Source organism: Pan troglodytes, chromosome 6 (assembly GCF_028858775.2).
Source record: "Pan troglodytes isolate AG18354 chromosome 6, NHGRI_mPanTro3-v2.0_pri, whole genome shotgun sequence".
Lineage (NCBI taxonomy): Eukaryota > Metazoa > Chordata > Mammalia > Primates > Hominidae > Pan > Pan troglodytes.
The window spans coordinates 73,423,318-73,441,681 of NC_072404.2; the positions used below are offsets into that span (position 1 = coordinate 73,423,318).

At 41.0% G+C, this 18,364-nt stretch overlaps 1 protein-coding gene across 1 annotated transcript in view; it reads left to right on the plus strand.

The window, feature by feature from the left end:
* The window catches only part of LOC451720 (integrator complex subunit 4-like protein 2), a 115,775-nt gene that overhangs the window by 28,312 nt on the left and 69,099 nt on the right, over positions 1–18,364 (plus strand). The window contains 6 exon segments of the mRNA XM_063815929.1: positions 428–602; positions 9,198–9,350; positions 9,353–9,402; positions 12,886–13,028; positions 15,319–15,434; positions 16,319–16,452. Of these exon segments, the coding sequence (XP_063671999.1) occupies positions 428–602; positions 9,198–9,350; positions 9,353–9,402; positions 12,886–13,028; positions 15,319–15,434; positions 16,319–16,452 (771 nt within the window).

Sequence of the window (18,364 nt, forward strand, 5' to 3'; positions counted from 1 at the left end):
CCTGCCTTGGCCTCCCAAAGTGCTGGGATTACAGGTGTGAGCCACCTGCTCCCTGCCCGATAATTGTTTTCTTAGAGTCAATGTATTGTCTACCCAAGATGGTTTTTGGAGGGGCACTGCCATTATTTGCCTCTCTGGCTCTCTCTTTTCCTATGTTGCTGCCACAGCAAACATAACCAACTTTCTTAACACATTCTTCAGCTATCTTTATCCTCTTTAATTAGGTACTTTCAGCTATTATAGACCAGCAAGGCTTTGGTTTCATTTTAAGTTGAATTTGCGTTTCTCTTGTATGAACTACTGATAATTTTTACAAACGTAACTCTCAAAGAGCAGTTTTATTTTCTGCCTTCCCATGTTCTCAGGGTTCATCTTAGTGTTCCTTCATGAACCTTCTACAATTGGTAATTGTTGTTGTCCTCTGCAGAGGAAACGTACTGCACATGAGCGTGCCAAGGAACTTTACAGTTCAGGGGAGTTTTCCAGTGGCAGAAAGTGGGGAGATGATGCTCTCAAGGAAGAAGTAGATACCGGGGCTGTGTACTTGATTGAGTCACGAGCTTGTGGAGCTTTTTTTCATGGGTTGGAAGATGAGATGTATGGTAAGTATGACTGTATAATAGCAATAGCACTCTTTAAGTGACTGCTGTGTGTCAGGCATTGTACTGGGTGATACACATGTATCGTTTCATTTAGTCCTCACAGTAACTCTGGGAAGTACTTACTATGCTTTTTATTTTACACACAGAAGAGACTGAGGCCCTAGTAGTATGAGACAATGGTAAAGAGCAAGAGATTTGGGTTCAGTCAATCTATATTTAAATTCCAGCATTTTTATAAAACAGGGATAATAATAACTATCTTTCTGAGTTGTGAGAATTAAATGAGGTTCTGTATACATAAAGCACTTGGCATAATACATGTGCCTATTTATAATAAGCACTTAATAATTGGTAATTAAAATTGATATTAATAAAAATAATAACTTGATATTACTTACCCAGCTAGTAAGAGACAGAGCAAGATTTAAACCTAGGTATGTCTGACTGCCAAACCTTTATATGACTGATGAATATTTTATTTCACCTTCATTTTTGAAAGATATTTTTGGGCCAGGCGTGGTGGCTCACACCTGTAATCCCAGCACTTTGGGAGGCTGAGGCTGGAGGATCACTTGAGGCCAGGAGTTCAAGACCAGCCTGGTTAACATGGTGAAACCCTGGATCTACTAAAAATACAAAAAATAGCTGGTATGGTGGCATGCACCTGTAATCTCAACTGCTAGAGAGGCTCAGACACAAGAATCACTTGAACTCAGGAGGCAGAGGTTGCAGTGAGCTGAGATCGTGCCACAGCACTCCAGCCTGGGCAAGCAACAGAGCAAAACTCTGTCTCAAAAAATAAATAAATAAATAAATATAGAAAGATATTTTTGTGGGAATCCAATTCTAGATTAATAAGTTTTTTTTCCCAAGAGACTTTTTTGTTTTTTGAGACAGGGTCTCACTGTGTCACCCAGGCTAGAGTGTAGTGGTGTGATCACAGCTCACTGAAGCCTTGACTTCCTGGACCCAAGCAATCCTCCCACCTCAGCCTCTCGAGTAGCTGGGACCAGAAGCACATGTCACCATGCCCGGCTAATTTTTTAATTTTTTGCAGAGACAGGGCCTCCCTATATTGTCCAAGCCAGTCTTGAGCTCCTGGACTCAAGTGATCCTTTTGCCTTGGCCTCCTAAAGTGTTGAGATTGCGGGCGTGAGCCACTGTGCGTGGCCTCTACCAGTCTTTTAATGATATTGCTCCATAGTTTTCTGTTGAGAAATCTGCTGTCGTTTTTATCTTCCTCTGTATATAATGTGTCTTTTTATCTCAAGCTGCTTTTAAGATTTCTCTTTATCACTGGTTTTAAACAATTTGATTATGATATGCCTAGGTATGGTATAGTTCATGTCATGTTTCTTTTGTTTGGAGTTTGTTGAGCTTCTTGAATCAAATAGTTTTCATCACAGTTGGAAATTTTTTTTTTTGCTATTATTTCTTTCTCTCTCTTTTTTTTTCGGGGGGTGTGGCGGGGACAGAGTTTTGCCCAGGCTGAAGTGCAGTGGTGTGATCTTGGCTCACTGCAATCTCTGCATCCTGAGTTCAGGCAATTCTCATGCTTCAGCCTCCCCAGTAGTTGGGACTGCAGGTGCCCGCCACCACTCTCGGCTAATTTCTGTATTTTTAGTAGAGACGGGGTTTTGCCATGTTGCCGAGGGTGGTCTCAAACCCCTGAGCTCAACTTATCTGCGCGCTTCAGCCTCCCAAAGTGCTGGGATTACAGGTGTGAGCCACCATACCCAGCCACTATTATTTTTTTAAATTTCTCTGACTCTACAGGCCCTTTGGCGACTTTCATTACACATGCATTAGGATACTGACATTGTTTTACAGCTCACTGATGCTCTATTATTCCTTCCTTCCTTCCTTTCTTTCTCCAGTTTTTATTTTCTCTTTGTGTTTGATTTTAGATAGTATCTATTGCTTTGTCTTTGAGTGTTGCAAGATATAATCTGATGTTAATCCCACCCAGTATATTTTTCATCTCAGACATGTAGTTTCTGTCTCTAGAAGTTTGATTAGAATTTGGGTTTTTTCCACCCTGGACCACATAAGGAGACCCTATCTCTACAAAAAATTTAAAATTAGCCAGACATGGTTGTGCATTGCCTTTAGTCCCAGCTACTTGGGAGGCTGAGGCAGGAGGATTGCTTGAGCCCAGGAGTTAGAGGTTGCAGGGAGCCATGATCACACGAGTGCACTCCAGTCTGGGTGACAGAGCAAGACCCTGTCTCAAAAAAAAAGAAGAAAGAGTTTGGGTCTTTTTAGTATCTACCATGTCTTTCTTAACATACTTAATCTTTCCTCTAGCTTTGTCAACAGATAATATGTTTATAATTGTCTTACTATCCTTGTTTACTAGGACTATTATTTCTGTGATTCCTAGGTTGGTTTTGATTGATTTTTTTTTCCTCCAGTATTATATATTCATCCTGTGTATATTCCATCCTGTGTCTTTTCATGTCTGATAATTTTTAATTGGATGCCAGACATTATAGATTTCACTTTATTGGATACTGAACATTATTTTATTCCTATAAATATTTTTGAGCTTTGTTCTGGGATCCATTTTTTCAGGTCTTATACTTTGTTAGGCAGGATTAGAGTAGCATTTAGCCTACAGCTTACTTTTCTCCACTAGTGAAGAAAAAAACTCTTCTTTTTCACTACTTGAAGCACAAAACCTCTTCTTTGCTTTTTTCTCTCTTTCTTTCTTTCTTTTTTTTTTTTTTTGAGACAGGATCTTGCTCTGTTGCCCAGGCTGGAGTGCCAAGGTACAGTCACGGCTCGCTGCAGCCTTGACCTCCTAGGCTCAAACAACCTTCCCACCTCAGCCTCCTAAGTAACTAGGACCACAGGTGGACACCACCACACCTGGCTGATTTTTGTATTTTTTGTAGAGATGGGTTTTGCCATGTTGCCCAGGCCAGGCTTGAAGTCCTGGCCTCAAGCAATCCGGCCACCTCGGCCTCCCAGAGTTTTAGGATGACAGACATAAGCCACCACACCTGGCTGCAAAATTCTTCTAAGTTAACTGTGGTTTTATAGGCCCTGTGTGACCTCTGGAGATTGTTTCCTCTCATTGTTTTCAGTGGTTCTTTTCCAGGCCTCAGATGGTCTCTGTCGCACAGATCAGAATTCAGCTGAAGACTCGAGGCGACCATCTGCAGATCTCCCAAGCTCTCTGTCTCTCTGTGTAGTTCTCTCCTTTCCAGAAATTTGCTCTATGAACTCTAGCCACATTGGACTTCCCAAACTCCTAGCTCAATCTTCTCAACTCAGGGAGAGAAGACCTAGTGCCTGGAGTCTCTCTAAACGGAATTGTAATCATTGAGATCACCTCATTTATTTCCCATCTCTCAGGGATTGCAGTCCTTTATTGCCAGATGCCCAGTGTCTGGAATGCTGTTGTTTCATATATTTTGTCTCTGTCTCATCCTTGGAGGATAAAGCTGGTCCTCATTACTCCATCTTGTAATAGACATCCTATAAAGCCCATGTGATTTCCATATGCTATCTGTCTCACGTACATCTCCGAATTTCAGTGCTTTGAGATGATTGACTCCAGCCTCTTCATTATCAGCAAGGGTAACAGACCTGGTGAGGTAATGTTGATTGTCCACATTTTATAGTAAATTTGTGCCAGAGACCTGTGCCAGGTCTTAAAAATGCCTATACAATCATACCTCAGGATAGAACTGCTTCTTAGAAGGGCAAGAATATTATTTTTGAAAGAAAGTTTTTCATCAGTAGATGTAAGAATTGGGTTAGCCTATCATTTGTTCTAAAATGTTCCATATGTATAGAAAGTAAATCTACCTCTGCTTTTTGGTTCTCTATGAACTTAAAATATGAATTACAATTTAAATAATATTGGATAATAAGGAAGTCCAGTTATTAAAACCTATTTTACTCTAAAATGAGTAACTGAAACCTATTTTGTTTCTATTAGCATTTTTGCTTTGTTTCGTTTCTACAACTGAATTTCATCACTTTTAACATTTATATGATTTAGTTATACAGTTTTCAGTTTGCCATTAAGATTTTTTAAATACTTTTTTTATACTTTTAAGTTCTGGGGTACATGTGCAGAACGTGCAGGTTTGTTACATAGGTATACACGTGCCATGGTGGTTTGCTGCACCCGTCAACCCGTCATCTACGTTAGGTATTTCTCCTAATGCTACCCCTCCCCCAGCCCCCCACCCCCTAACAGGCCCCAGTGTGTGATGCCCCCCCACCTGCAGTGTCCATGTGTTCTCATTGTTCACCTCCCACTTATGAGTGAGAACATGCGGTGTTTGGTCTTCTGTTCTTGTGCTAGTTTGCTGAGAATGATGGTTTCCAGCTTCATCCATGTCCTTGCAAATAACATGAACTCATCCTTTTTTATGGCTGCGTGGTATTCCATGGTGTATATGTGCCACATTTTCTTTATCCAGTCTATCATTGATGGGCCTTTGGGTTGGTTCCAAGTCTTTACTATTGTGAATAGTGCTGCAATAAACATATGTGTGCATGTGTTTTTATAGTAGAATGATTTATAAGGCTTTGGGTATATGCCCAGTAATGGGATTGCTGGGTCAAATGGTATTTCTGGTTCTAGATCCTTGAGGAATCACTACACTGTCTTCCACAATGGCTGAACTAATTTACACTCCCACCAACAGTGTAAAAGTGTTCCTGTTTCTCCACATCTTCTCCAGCATCTGTTGTTTCCTGACTTTTTAATGATCGCCATTCTAACTGGTGTGAGATGGGATCTCATTGTGGTTTTGATTTGCATTTCTCTAATGACCAGTGATGATGAGCTTTTTTTAATATGTTTGTTGGTTGCATAAATGTCTTCTTTTGAGAAGTGTCTGTTCGTATCCTTTGCCCACTTTTTGATGGGGTCATGGTTTTTTTCTTTTTTGTGTGTGTGAATTTAAGTTCCTTGTAGATTCTGGATATTAGCTCTTTGTCAGATGGATAGGTTACAAAAATTTTCTCCCATTGTGTAGGTTGCCTGTTCACTCTGATGATAGTTTCTTTTGCTGTGCAGAAGCTCTTTAGTTTAATTAGATCCCAGTTGTCAATTTTGGCTTCGTTGCCGTTGCTTTTGGTGTTTTAGTCATGAAGTCTTTGCCAATGCCTGTGTCCTGAATGGTATTGCCTAGATTTTCTTCTAGGGTTTTTATGGTTTTAGGTCTTACATTTAAGCCTTTAATCCATCTTGAGTTAATTTTTGTATGAAGTATAAGGAAGGGATCCAGTTTCAGTTTTCTGCATATGGCTAGCCAGTTTTCCTAACACCATTTATTAAATAGAGAATCCTTTCCCTGTTGGTTGTTTTTGTCAGGTTTGTCAAAGATCAGATGGTTGTAGATGTGTGGTGTTATTTCTGAGGGCTCTGTTCTGTTCCATTGGTCTATATATCTGTTTTGGTACCAGTACTATGCTGTTTTGGTTACTGTAGCCTTGTAGTATAGTTTGAAGTCAGGTAGCGTGAGGCCTCCAGCTTTGTTCTTTTTGCTTAGAATTGTCTTGGCTATGTGGGCCCTTTTTTGGTTCCATACTAGTATATATATTTAAGGGGCACATGAGATGTTTTGATACAGGCATGAAATATGAAATAATCACATCATATAGATAGGTATCCATCTCCTCAAGGATTTATCCTTCGTGTTGCAAATGTTATTAAGATGTAATCAAATTAACTTAAGTTTAAAAAGTGAGTATACCATAACCAGGTATCAGGTACGACAGCTTTCTAATTTTATCACATTTATACAATTCTGGGAAAATTTGGGTTTTAGGGGTGCATTGCTGGGAATGAAATGGAGCCTTATTTCGCTGGCTGTTCACTCTAGTGTAGTGCCTCACATACTTCTAGTCTTCTAATTTATCCATCTTCTCTCTCCTTTTTGGGACTTTGTGCATGCAGCTTTTCTTCTAGAAAAGCCTTTTTCTTTCTTTTGGCTTAGCAGCTCTTTTAGTTATTGTTTTTAGGGATCACGTATTACAGAAAGCCACCTCTGATCCCATTGATTGGGCTATATTTCTTCATATGCATTTTCTTACATTCCCTGTGCTTTTCCATGGCAACAGTCATCACTCTGTAATGCAATTAACTGTTCTTATTTGTAAGCCTGGGGGATAGTCTTGCTTTTGTTCATCTTTGTGTCTTTAGTACTAAGTACAAACCTAATAGGTAGCTAAGTCTGGACCCAATTATACATGTGCAGATGCTGAGGATCAGTCTTTTTTAAAATATAGTATAGTAGATTCCTTTTCTCTGCTCTGTACCCATGGGGAATCTGTGACATATTATTTATTTATTTTTAATTAACTTTTTTTATAGAGATGGGGGTCTCACTATGTTGCCCAGGCTGGTGTTGAACTCCTGGGCTCAAGCGATCCTCCTGCCTTGGCCTCTCAAAGTGCTGGGATTACAGGGATGACATGCCTGGCCGACATATCTTCAACATTCCAAAAAGTTCAGTGGAAAATGTCAATTTTCTTGCTTATAGTCTGGCTGTTCAGGCAAAGTAAAATACCACATTTCTTTGCTTCTGCTTGGAACTGTATCAGCTGAGGTCACACTGATTATCTCTTTCTGATCAGAAATTCCTTCCTGATTGCCTTGGTGGACTTGCAAACGTTACATATGAGTCAGTGTGGTGTAATGGTTAAAATTCTAGGAGGAAGAGCCAGCACTTAACATGTTTGGGTTTATCTCTAGCTTGCCTTATAATTAGCAATTTCATGTTTAAATTATATTATTGTGAAGTGAAGAAAATTGTTCTCTTCTGATGAAAAGGAGGAATTCATAACTACCAAGAAAAACCTGAATCATCTGTCTTTAATGTAGTAACTCTACTTTTAACATGTCTATAAAACCTTTCTTTATACAAAGAGGAAATTGTGTTTGTGAGTTTTAACCACAACTTTAGGTACTTTTTGTTTTGTTTGTTTTGGAAGAGTCCATTTTGTTACAGAAGCATATGGGAATCACTAGAAAAAAACAACCATGTATAGAAGTCTTGTGAGCATTTTCTGTGTCTTACTCATTTCTCATCTTTGTATCCTAGCCCTTAGTACTGCACCTAGCATATAGTACGTGTTCAGGACCCATTTATTAGTGAATGAAGAAAGGGCTTCCTCGGATCAGTGGCTTTATTGTTTACATGTTCTGAGCGTGCCAAGGGGTGGAAAACATGCCTCTGTTTTCAGGGTGCTTACAGAACCCAAACCTATACCCTAGGTGATACTTATTGAGCCCTTAAAATATGCCAGGCAGAGTCCCTATGTGCTTTACCTGTATTATCTCATTTAGTCCTAACAACTCTGTAAGGAAATGAGTATTATCTCCATTTACCAGGTGAGAAATTTGAGGTGCCAGGAAGTTGAGTTACTTATTCAAGATCACCCTCCAACTGTGGAGGGATCATTGACTACAGTGTGCTCTGAGACCTCTATCATTCCAAGCATGTATCCTTAACCACTATATGATTTTAGCCTACAATCAACAGACCTGAGTATTGGTCCTATTCCTGCCCTCATTCACTTTGAGGCAAGTTAATCCACGTTGCTGAATTTTACCTGTAAAATTCGAACAATGATATTTAGTCTACTTTAATCTTAATAATAATGATAACATTATTTACTAACTGACTTTTTAAAAAGTACTGTGGTTGCAATACTGAGATAAGTTAGACAATTGAAGTTAATGTAGACAGACATGTGACTTCATCACATATATGTGGAGTCAGATTGAAGCCATAGTCCTTGTGATACTAAAGTCCATGTTCTTAGATCGACGTTAAGGTGGGTGGTATGTGAAACTGTGGGCATAGAGATCTCCCAGGGAGAGTTTATAGAATGAGAGGAGTAGAGAATAGAAGACAGCCTGAAGGAGAAGGAATCCATCTTGGACTTTTCCCATGGCTCTTAATTTGATATGAGTTACTTTATATATATATAAAATATGGGGCTTCAGTGTGTTGCTCAGGCCGGCCTTGAACTCCTGAGCTCAAATGATCCTCCTACCTCAGCTTCCTGAGTAGCTGGGACTTTGGTGTATGGCACTGCACCTGGCTGATGTGCAGTTTTTGTTTTTTTGTTTTTGGAGTTTTTTTTTTTTTGAGACAGGGGCCCAGTCTGTCACCAGGATGGAGTGTAGTGGCACGATCATGGCTCACTGCAGCCTCAAACTCCTGGGCACAAGTGATCTTCCTGCCTCAGCCTCCCAAGTAGATGGGACTATAGGCGTGCGCCACCACACTTGGCTAATTTGTTTTTTGTGTGTTTTGTTTTGAGATAGGGTCTCGTTCTGTCACCAGGCTGGAGTGCAGTGGCACGACCTTGGCTAACTGTAATTTCTGCCTCCCAGGTTCAAGTGATCCTCCCATCTCAGCCTCCCAAGTAGCTGAGAGAACAGGCGCACACTACCACAGCCAGCTAATTTTTTAATATTTTTGGTAGAAACAGAGTTTTACCACATTGCATAGGCGGGCTCAAGTGGTCTGCCTACCTTGGCCTCCCAAAGTGTTGGGATTACAGGCATGAGCCACTATGCCCAGCCTGATGTGCAGTTTCATTTGTTCTTTTTTCTAGAGGTTCGTATTGCTGCTGTGGAGGCCCTCTGCATGTTGGCCCAGTCTTCACCCTCTTTTGCTGAGAAGTGCCTTGATTTCCTAGTTGACATGTTCAACGATGAAATTGAGGAAGTACGTCTGCAGTCCATACATACCATGAGAAAAATCTCTAACAAATCACCCTCCGAGAAGATCAGCTTGACACTGTCCTGGCTGTGCTAGAGGTGAGTGTTCCTAATTTGTTACTCATTTCTTCATCCCTCACCCCCCCCCCTGTTAAAATCAGGTATTGGTGACAGAACAGTATATCAGGCAGCACAGTTCTGTTTTCTTACCATACCCCTCCCCTAAGATGGAAGAAATTGACTGTGAAACAGGAAATTTGAATAAGCTTGGTCTTTCTGTGATCAAGAAAGGATAGGATGCCTAGGGAATACATAGTGTCTAACCTGAATTGGCTGAGGTGAGGTTGGGAAGAAGGAGGAAGTGCTGTAGTGGACACTTGAAGGAGGAGTAGGACTTAACTAGGCTTTTTTTTTTCCTTCTTCTTTTGAGATAGGGTCTCACTCTGTCACTCAAGCTGAAGTGCATCTTTTTTAAAGGAGAAGTGACACTGGTGGTAGGATGAAAGGGTACCAGACAGAGGGAGCAATGTCTAAAGATGCAGAGATAAGACAGAATATGATATATTCAAGGAAGTAAAAAGAGTTTATTATAATGATAGCGTAGAGTTGAAGAGATGGAAGAGTGGAGGAAGTGGCTATAGATAAGGTAGGGGCTAAATAATGAAGAGTTCTTTTCAACCTTTAATTTGATTTTATTCTTGTAGTGAATCATAGGCTGTTATAGCAGCAAGTGCTCTTAGGGATTGATTCATTCTACCCTGGGAATTTTATAGAGAAAAAAATAAGTTGTCTGAGTTAGTGGCTGAACCAAAATGTAAACACAGAGTTGCTTCCCAGGCCGTACAGCTCTAGGTAGTTCTTGTATTATTTTTCTAAAATGTCTGGATTTTAATTGCAACTACCCAAGTTCTTCAGAGTATTCATAAATGGGGTTTGTCCTCTGGTTTCCTTTTTGGGGAAGATGGGGTTCAGATGTGAAAGGGATAGTAATTAGGTGCTTAGTTTTTAGAACACTTGTAACAGATTTCTACTGCATACTTTAAAGAATAGCTGGTGCTTTGGTTTTGAAGGTCCCTACCATTCTCTCAGCTGCTTAGCACTTCTACTAAGATTTTTCCTGAATTATAAATCTTTATAATTTTTTCATGTATTTTTTCCTAAAAATAAGTTTACATTCTATGTGTGGTTCTTCATGGGTGGCCTCATACATAGTGTAGCCACTCCTTTCCTTTTTAGCTTTCTTTTCCACCATTCCTCATCTTGAACTTTATGCTGAAGTCACTTTCCTACACATATTGCTTTTCCTCGCAATTTTACCTTCAATGTAATTTCCCCCTCAGTTTGCAAAACTGCCACTTTAACCCAGGAGACGTCCACTTATTCCCACAGCCTATATTAGGTAACATATCCAGGAAGCCTTCCCTAACTGTTACTCCCAGCCCTGGGTGGGCTAAATGCCACCACTCTATTCCCATAGCACTCTGTGTATACTGCTCTAGCATTTTTCAGTAATTCTCTATTTCATAAGACTGTGAGCTCCTCAAGGTGTCTTGACTTTTCTTTTCCCTTTTGTTTCCCTTTCCTTTCCTTTTTCTTTTCCTTTTTCCTTTCCTTTCCTTTTTTTGTTTTTGTTTTTTTGTTTGTTTGTTTGTTTTTTGCTTTTTGAGGCTGAGTCTCGCTCTGTTCCCCAGGCTGGAGTGCAGTGGTGCGATCTTGGCTTACTGCAACCTTCACCTCCTGGGTTCAAGCAATTCTCCTGCCTCAGTCTCCTGAGTAGCTGGGATTACAGGCACGCACTACAATACTAATTTTTATATACATATTTTTTAGTAGAGATGATGTTTCACCATATTGGCCAGGGGCTGGTCTCGAACTCCTGACCTCAAGTGATCCACCCACCTTGGCCTCCCAAAGTGCTGGGATTATGGTGTGAGCCACCGTGCCCAGCTGACTCTTCATTTTTTTATTACCAATGTCTTGCAGCAGTGTCTGGCACAATTAGGTGCTCGGCAAGTGTTTGCTGAGTAGCTGAGCTATGTTCCAAGCTATGTTTTGATGTACAGAATTGTTCACAGGTATGCTTATTTGTGAGTACTTATGTATATAACTCACAAAGAATCCTTGCTTTTTAATTCTTTTCAGGAGTTCAGACCCATATAAACTTACAGTAGACTATTCTTCCACCCTGCTGTGCACTGCTCCCTTGTATTTTCTATGTCACTGTGCTTCATTGCTTTGAGCCTTACCTTGCTGACCCTTCCAGGTGGAATTTGCCTTTTTTTTTTTCCTGCTATGTCAAGATCCTACCCTGCCTAGAAAAACTCACTTCTTTATTCAACAAGCACTGTCTATGTATTAGAAATATAGGGATATCAAAACAGACAGGATCCCTGCTGTCATAAAACTTATATTCTAAAGAGAGGTGGAGTAAACAAACAAAATGATTTCAGATGGTGATAAATGTTTTGCAGAAGATAAACAGTATGATGGAGGAATGGGGAATTTCTCTGTAATTTGAGTGGTTAGTAAAGACTTTCTGAGGAGATGATGTTCAAGTTGAGTCTTGAATGGTAAACAGAAGCTAGCTATGTGAAGACTGGGAGAATAACTTCAGGTAGAGGCAACAGCTAGTGGGAAGGCTCTAAAACACAAGTGAGCTTTGTTGTGTTTGCAGAATAGAGAGAAAGCCGGTAGGAGTGAACCACAGTGAGAAAGTAGAAATGTGGCATGAAATGAAGTCTGAGAGGGGATTAGGGAGAGGTGGAGAGCCTTGTAGGCCATTTTAAGATGTCTGGATTTTATTCTAACATTATGGAAAACTGTTGCAGAATTTTATGGATAGGAGTGACATTTCGATTTGCCTCTCTTTTAATATTTCTCATTCTTGAAATCTTGAAATTCACTTCAGATAGATCGACTCTTTCCCTCACTCCTCCATTTAGCACATACAGGTATACCTCTCTTTATTGGGCTTTGCAGATATTGTATTTTTTTAATAAATTGAGAGATTGCAGCAACCATGCATTGAGCAAGTCTATCAGTGCCATTTTTCCAATAGCATGTGCTCACTTTATGTCTGTGTCACATTTTGGTAATTCTTGCAATATTTCAAACTTTTTCATTATTACATCTGTTACAGTGATCTGTGATCAGTGATCTTTGATGTTACTGTTGTAATTGTTTTGGGATGCCACAAACTGTGCCTGTATAAGATGGCAAACTTAGTAAGTGTGTGTGTTCTGAGTGTTCTGCTAACTGGCCATTCCCAGCCTCTCTCTTAGCCTTTCTTCTTAGCCTGTCCTTTTTCCTAGTTGCAAAAAGGCTCTTGTACCTTCAGCATCATGATTGAGTTCCAGAGAGGATGGAAAAGGAAGGTTAAAGACCAAAGGGGATAAAGCTACTGCCTCTGGTCCTTTAAAAATAAAATGAAAGATATTTCAGGAATTTCAGCCAAAAAACTTCCACATACTTTGTTACATGGCCACCCTAGATGGGAAGGTGGCTGGGGAGAAGGGAATGGTAGACAGAGGCTGAGTCTGCTAACCAACAGTAACTACTATTATTATTACTTTTTTTTAAAAGGATTCATCCAGAGATATTCGAGAGGCTCTTCATGAACTCTTATGCTGTACTAATGTTTCAACCAAAGAAGGGATTCATCTTGCATTGGTGGAGCTGCTGAAAAATTTAACCAAGTACCCTACTGATAGGGACTCCATATGGAAGTAATGACTTTTTTGCCCATTTACTCACTGAGTCGCATAATGTGGTAAATGTACAATGCTGACATTTGTTCCATCCTTATAGATTGAGGGTAGTACGGCCCTGAATTTTGCCTTTACTTTAGAAACCTGATTCAACTTAACCGCTCTCAGGAATCTGATTCCTAAGCTGAATATCACATTTTAGATTACTTACTAATTTGTGCATCTATCCACCTAGCAAATATTATGTGCCTGCTGTGTGCTGACTACGCACCAACCCTTGTGGTAGCTATTACAAGTATAGAAATAAATTAATTAGATTTCCTCTTTCTCCTATATAGTGTTTTGTTTTGTTACTTTTTTTTTTTTTTGAGATGGAGTCTCGCTTTGTCACCCTGACTAGAATGCAGTGGCGTGATCTCAGCTCACTGCAACTTCTGCCTCCTGGGTTCAAGCGATTCTCCTGCCTCAGCCTCTCGAGTAACTGGGATTATAGGTGCACGCCACCATACCCAACTAATTTTTGTTTTTTTTTTTAGTAGAGATGGGGTTTTACCATGTTGGTTAGGCTGGTCTTGAACTCCTGACCTCAGGTAATCCACCTGCCCTGGCCTCCCAAAGTGCTGGGATTACAGGCATGAGCCACTGTGCCCGGCCTTATTATTTTTTATTCATTAAGTTCTGGTTTAGAAGGTGCACTTAATTGGCTGGGTGCAGTGGCTCACGCCTATAATCCCAGCACTTTGGGAGGCTGGGGCGGGTGGATCACCTGAGGTCAGGAGTTCAAGACCAGCCTGGCCAACATGGTGAAACCTCATCTCTACTAAAAATGCAAAAATCTGCTGGGCGTAGTGGCACGTACCTGTAATCCCAGCTACTCGGGAGGCAAAGGCAGGAGAATCGCTTGAACCCTGGAAGCAGAGGTTGCAGTGAGCCGAGATTGTGCCACTGCATGCCAGCCTGGGCAACAGAGCAAGACTCAGTCCCCCCCAAAAAAAAAAACATAAACAATAATAAAAATATATAATTACCTTGCTTGTATAGTTCCTTATAGTTTATAAAGGGCCCTCAGGTAGTTATAATAGCTAACATTGAGTTCTTACTATGTGACAGACACTTTGCTGAGTACTTTATGTTAGTTATTTAATGCATATAGGAACTCTATGAAGTAATGACTTTTAATCTCATTTTGTAGATGAAAAAATTTACTTGCATAAGGCTACTTACTTTCAGACAGATCTGTGATTTCAGGACTTCACCCGGGATATCAATTAGAATGTTTTTGCCCACAAATAAAAAAGACAATCTGATTAAAAATATCTTAGCCAATAAGTCTGTTTTTTCATAACGAGGTCAGAAGGTTGGTTTCAGGATTGGTCATTCAACAGGGCTCTCTTTGGTTGCTCTGCAGTTCTCTTGGCTCTTTTTCTTTTTTTTTTTTTTTTTTTGAGACAGAGTCTCTCTTTATCGCCAGGGTGGAGTGCATTGGCATAATATCGGCTCACTGAACCTCCGCCTCCCAGGTTCAAGCGATTCTCCTGCCTCAGCCTCCCGAGTAGCTGGGACTACAGGCCCGTGCCGCCATGCCCAGCTAATTTTTGTATTTTTAGCAGAGATGGGGTTTCACCATGTTGGCCAGGATGGTCTTGATCTTTGACCTCCTGATCCAGTCATCTTGGCCTCACAAAGTGTTGGGATTATAGGCGTGAGGCACCGCACCCGGCCGGCTTTCTTCTCATAGTTGTAAGATGGCTGCCTCATAAGATAATATCTCAAGACAGAAAGGAAGGGTCATTCCCTTTCATGCATTGCTCTTTTGATTTGCAAAAACATCCCTGAGAAGCTCCCCAGCCAGCATACTCTCGTGCTCCATTGTCTAGAACTGGCTTACTTGCCTACCAGCAAACCAGTCACTGGAAAATGGGAACGGGATTGCCATGATGGGTTTAGACCAATAGTGGTTGAGCTCTTGGGCTGGACCTGCCTTTTCCGAGCACTTTGCTGCCTGCCTGATACCTGAGTAAAATCAGGGCTCTCTCAGGAAGAAAGATGGGGGAAATGGCTGTTGGTTAAATAAACAGTTCTTTTATCTTTATAATAACCAGTTTTTTTAGATGAATTAACCAAGTTCCAGAATAACTGGGTGACTTATCTGAAGTCATAGAGTTAGCAAAAGTATATGGTTGAGAATTTCCAATTCCAATTCAGGTTTTCTGATTCCAGTTCAGGTTTTCTGATTCCAGTTCCTAGTACTTTTCAAAGGACTAACTTTACTAATTTGTTGATGTGCATTCTTATTTGTTTGTTTCAGGTGCTTGAAGTTTCTGGGAAGTCGGCATCCAACCCTGGTGCTTCCCTTGGTGCCAGAGCTTCTGAGCACCCACCCATTTTTTGACACAGCTGAACCAGACATGGATGATCCAGCTTGTATCCTCTGTGCTTAGGATGGGCCCTGATGTGTTGGCAGGCAGCTTTGGCATCTCCTTCTGCAGTGTAGCTAGGGTGGTCTGAGTTTTCTTTTCTTTGCTTTTCTTTCCTTTTTTTTTTTTTTTTTTGAAGACAGAGTCTCATTCTGTCACCCAGGCTGGAGTGCAGTGGCCTGATCTCGGCTCACTGAAACCTCTGCCTCCCGGGTTCAAGCAATTCTCCTGCCTCAGCCTCCTGAGTAGCTGAGATTATAGGCGCCCGCTACCACACCCAGCTAATTTTTGTATTTTTAGTAGACACGGGGTATCACCATGTTGGCCAGGCTGGTCTCAAATTCCTAACCTGTTGCTTGGGCTGGAGTGCAGTGGCACCACCCCGGCTCACTGCAACCTCCACCTCCCGGATTCAAATGATTCTCCTGCCTCAGCCCCCCAAGTAGCTGGGATTACAGGTGCCTGCCACCACTCCCGGCTAATTTTTGTATTTTTAGTAGAGACGGGGTTTTACCTTGTTGCCCAGGCTGGTCTCAAACTCCTAACCTCAACTGATCCACCCGCCTCAGCCTCCCAAAGTGTTGGGATTACAGGCGTGAGCCACCATGCCTGGCCAGTATGTACTTTGATAGGCAATATAGTTGCTTACTTTATAGGCAAAATCATTTCCATTTTTTTGTATTCTTGGCAGTCTCTGGCATTTTTAAAAACCTTTGGTAATTGGGGGTGTGGAGGGAGTAGGGGAATGTATTTTGTTGTTTGTATTTGCATTTCTTTGATTATTAGAAAATCATAGTCTCTTGATGGAGATTTTGGAGGTGGAAAGTGAGAGTGCCAGAATCTGGCCAACCTTTTATACTTCCAAGTTTACTTAACCCAGTGATCTATCAGATATTGCAGTTTTGGTACTTATTTTCAATGCTGCTAAAACCTGTCCAACAATGCGAGCATTGTTCTCAGATCACACCTTCAGGCACTATGCCTACCTCCGAGACAGTCTTTCTCATCTTGTTCCTGCCTTGAGGGTATGTTGAAAACATCTGTTGTCCTTGTTTTTATTTTGCACGGGGTAGGGGTATTTTTGTTCATGTTTTCCTTTGAGATGGGGGTCTTGTTATGTTGCCCGGGGCGGTCTCAAACTCCTGGGCTTAAGCCATCCTCCTGGCCCAGCCTCCCAAGTCGCTGTGATTACAGGTGAGCACCACTGTGTGCAGCTTGTTTTTGGCTTTTTATTTTTTGTGCTTTGTGGTTATTAAATAGTAGAAAGCAGTCCATATATTCTCTGAAAACTTGTTTGTTCATTCTCTTTCTCTCTTGGGCTCTTTGCCATTGTTTTATACTTTTGCTTTTGTATCCTTTACCTTTTAAGATGGTTCATTTTTTTTGGTGTCCCTGGGTTATTGATATTAGGCAAGAAGAAAGGAACCTGGAAGAATAGATTATATTTTAGATCAAGAATTTAAATTGTCATATATATATATACACACACACATATATATATACACATATATATACATATATATACATATATATATTTATTTATTTATTTTTATTATTATTACTTTTTGAGACGAAGTCTCGCTGTGTCGCCCAGGCTGAAGTGCAGTGGCGCGATCTTGGCTCACTGCAAGCTCCGCCTCCCAGGTTCACTCCATTCTCCTGCCTCAGCCTCCCGAGTAGCTGGGACTACAGGCACCTGCCACCACACCCGGCTAATTTTTTGTATTTTTTAGTAGAGACGGGGTTTCACCATGTTAGCCAGGATGGTCTTGATCTCCTGACCTCGTGATCTGCCTGCCTCGGCCTCCCAAAGTGCTGGGATTACAGGCGTGAGCCACCACACCCAGCCTAAATTGTTATATTTTAACTATTACATATAGCCATGATTCTCCACAAGTGCTTATTTTTTAAAAATAAAACCTTTACTATTTTTAAAACCTAGAGGTATAAAGAAGAAAATTTAAAAATGGATCATAATAATAATAGCAAACACTTCGTGAATGCTGTGGCCCAGGTACTCTTCCAATCTCTCTATTTGCATTAACTCATCCCTGCTTGGGTGACTCCAAATCACTTTATCTGGAGTAATATACAAAATGAGGCCAGGTGCGGTGGCTCATGCCTGTAATCTAAGCATTTTGGGAGGCTGAGGCGGGTGGATCATCTGAGGACAGGAGTTCACGACCAGCCTGGCCAACATGGTGAAACCTCATCTCTACTAAAAATACAAAAATTAACTGGGCATGGTGGTGGGCACCTGTAGTCCCAGCTACTCGGGAAGCTGTGGCAGGAGAATTGCTTGAACCCAGGAGGCAGAGGTTGCAATGAGCCAAGATTGCGCCGCTGCACTCCAGCCTGAGCGACAGAGTGAGACTCCATCTCAAAAAAAAAAAACAAGTAGATACAAAATGAAAAGTGAAATACTCTTTGCTCTCTCCTCCCCATCCATCTTAAAAGGTAACCACTTTTAACAGTAAGAATAAGTATATCTGAAGGGCTAGGCCAAAAATAAAAAAAAATTATTCTCATGAAAAAATTGTATGCTATATAAGTTTATTTGGGAATAAATCATTACTCTTCCTTCAAGTGAAAGATAAGATAGTGTTTTAAAGATAAATGTGGCCGGGTGCAGTGGCTCACGCCTGTAATCCCAGCAGTCTGGGTGGCTGAGGCAGGCGGATCAACTGTGGTCAGGAGTTCGAGACCAGCCTGACCAACGTGGAGAAACCCTGTCTCTACTAAAAATACAAAATTAGCTGGGTCTGGGGGCGGCCACCTCTAATCCCAGCTACTCAGGAGGCTGAGGCAAGAGAATCGCTTGAACCTGGGAGGCGGAGGTTGCAGTGAGCCGAGATGGTACCATTGCACTCTAGGCAACAAGAGTGAAACTCTGTCTAAAAAAAAAAAAAAGATGTAGCAACAGTTTAATTTTTAGTC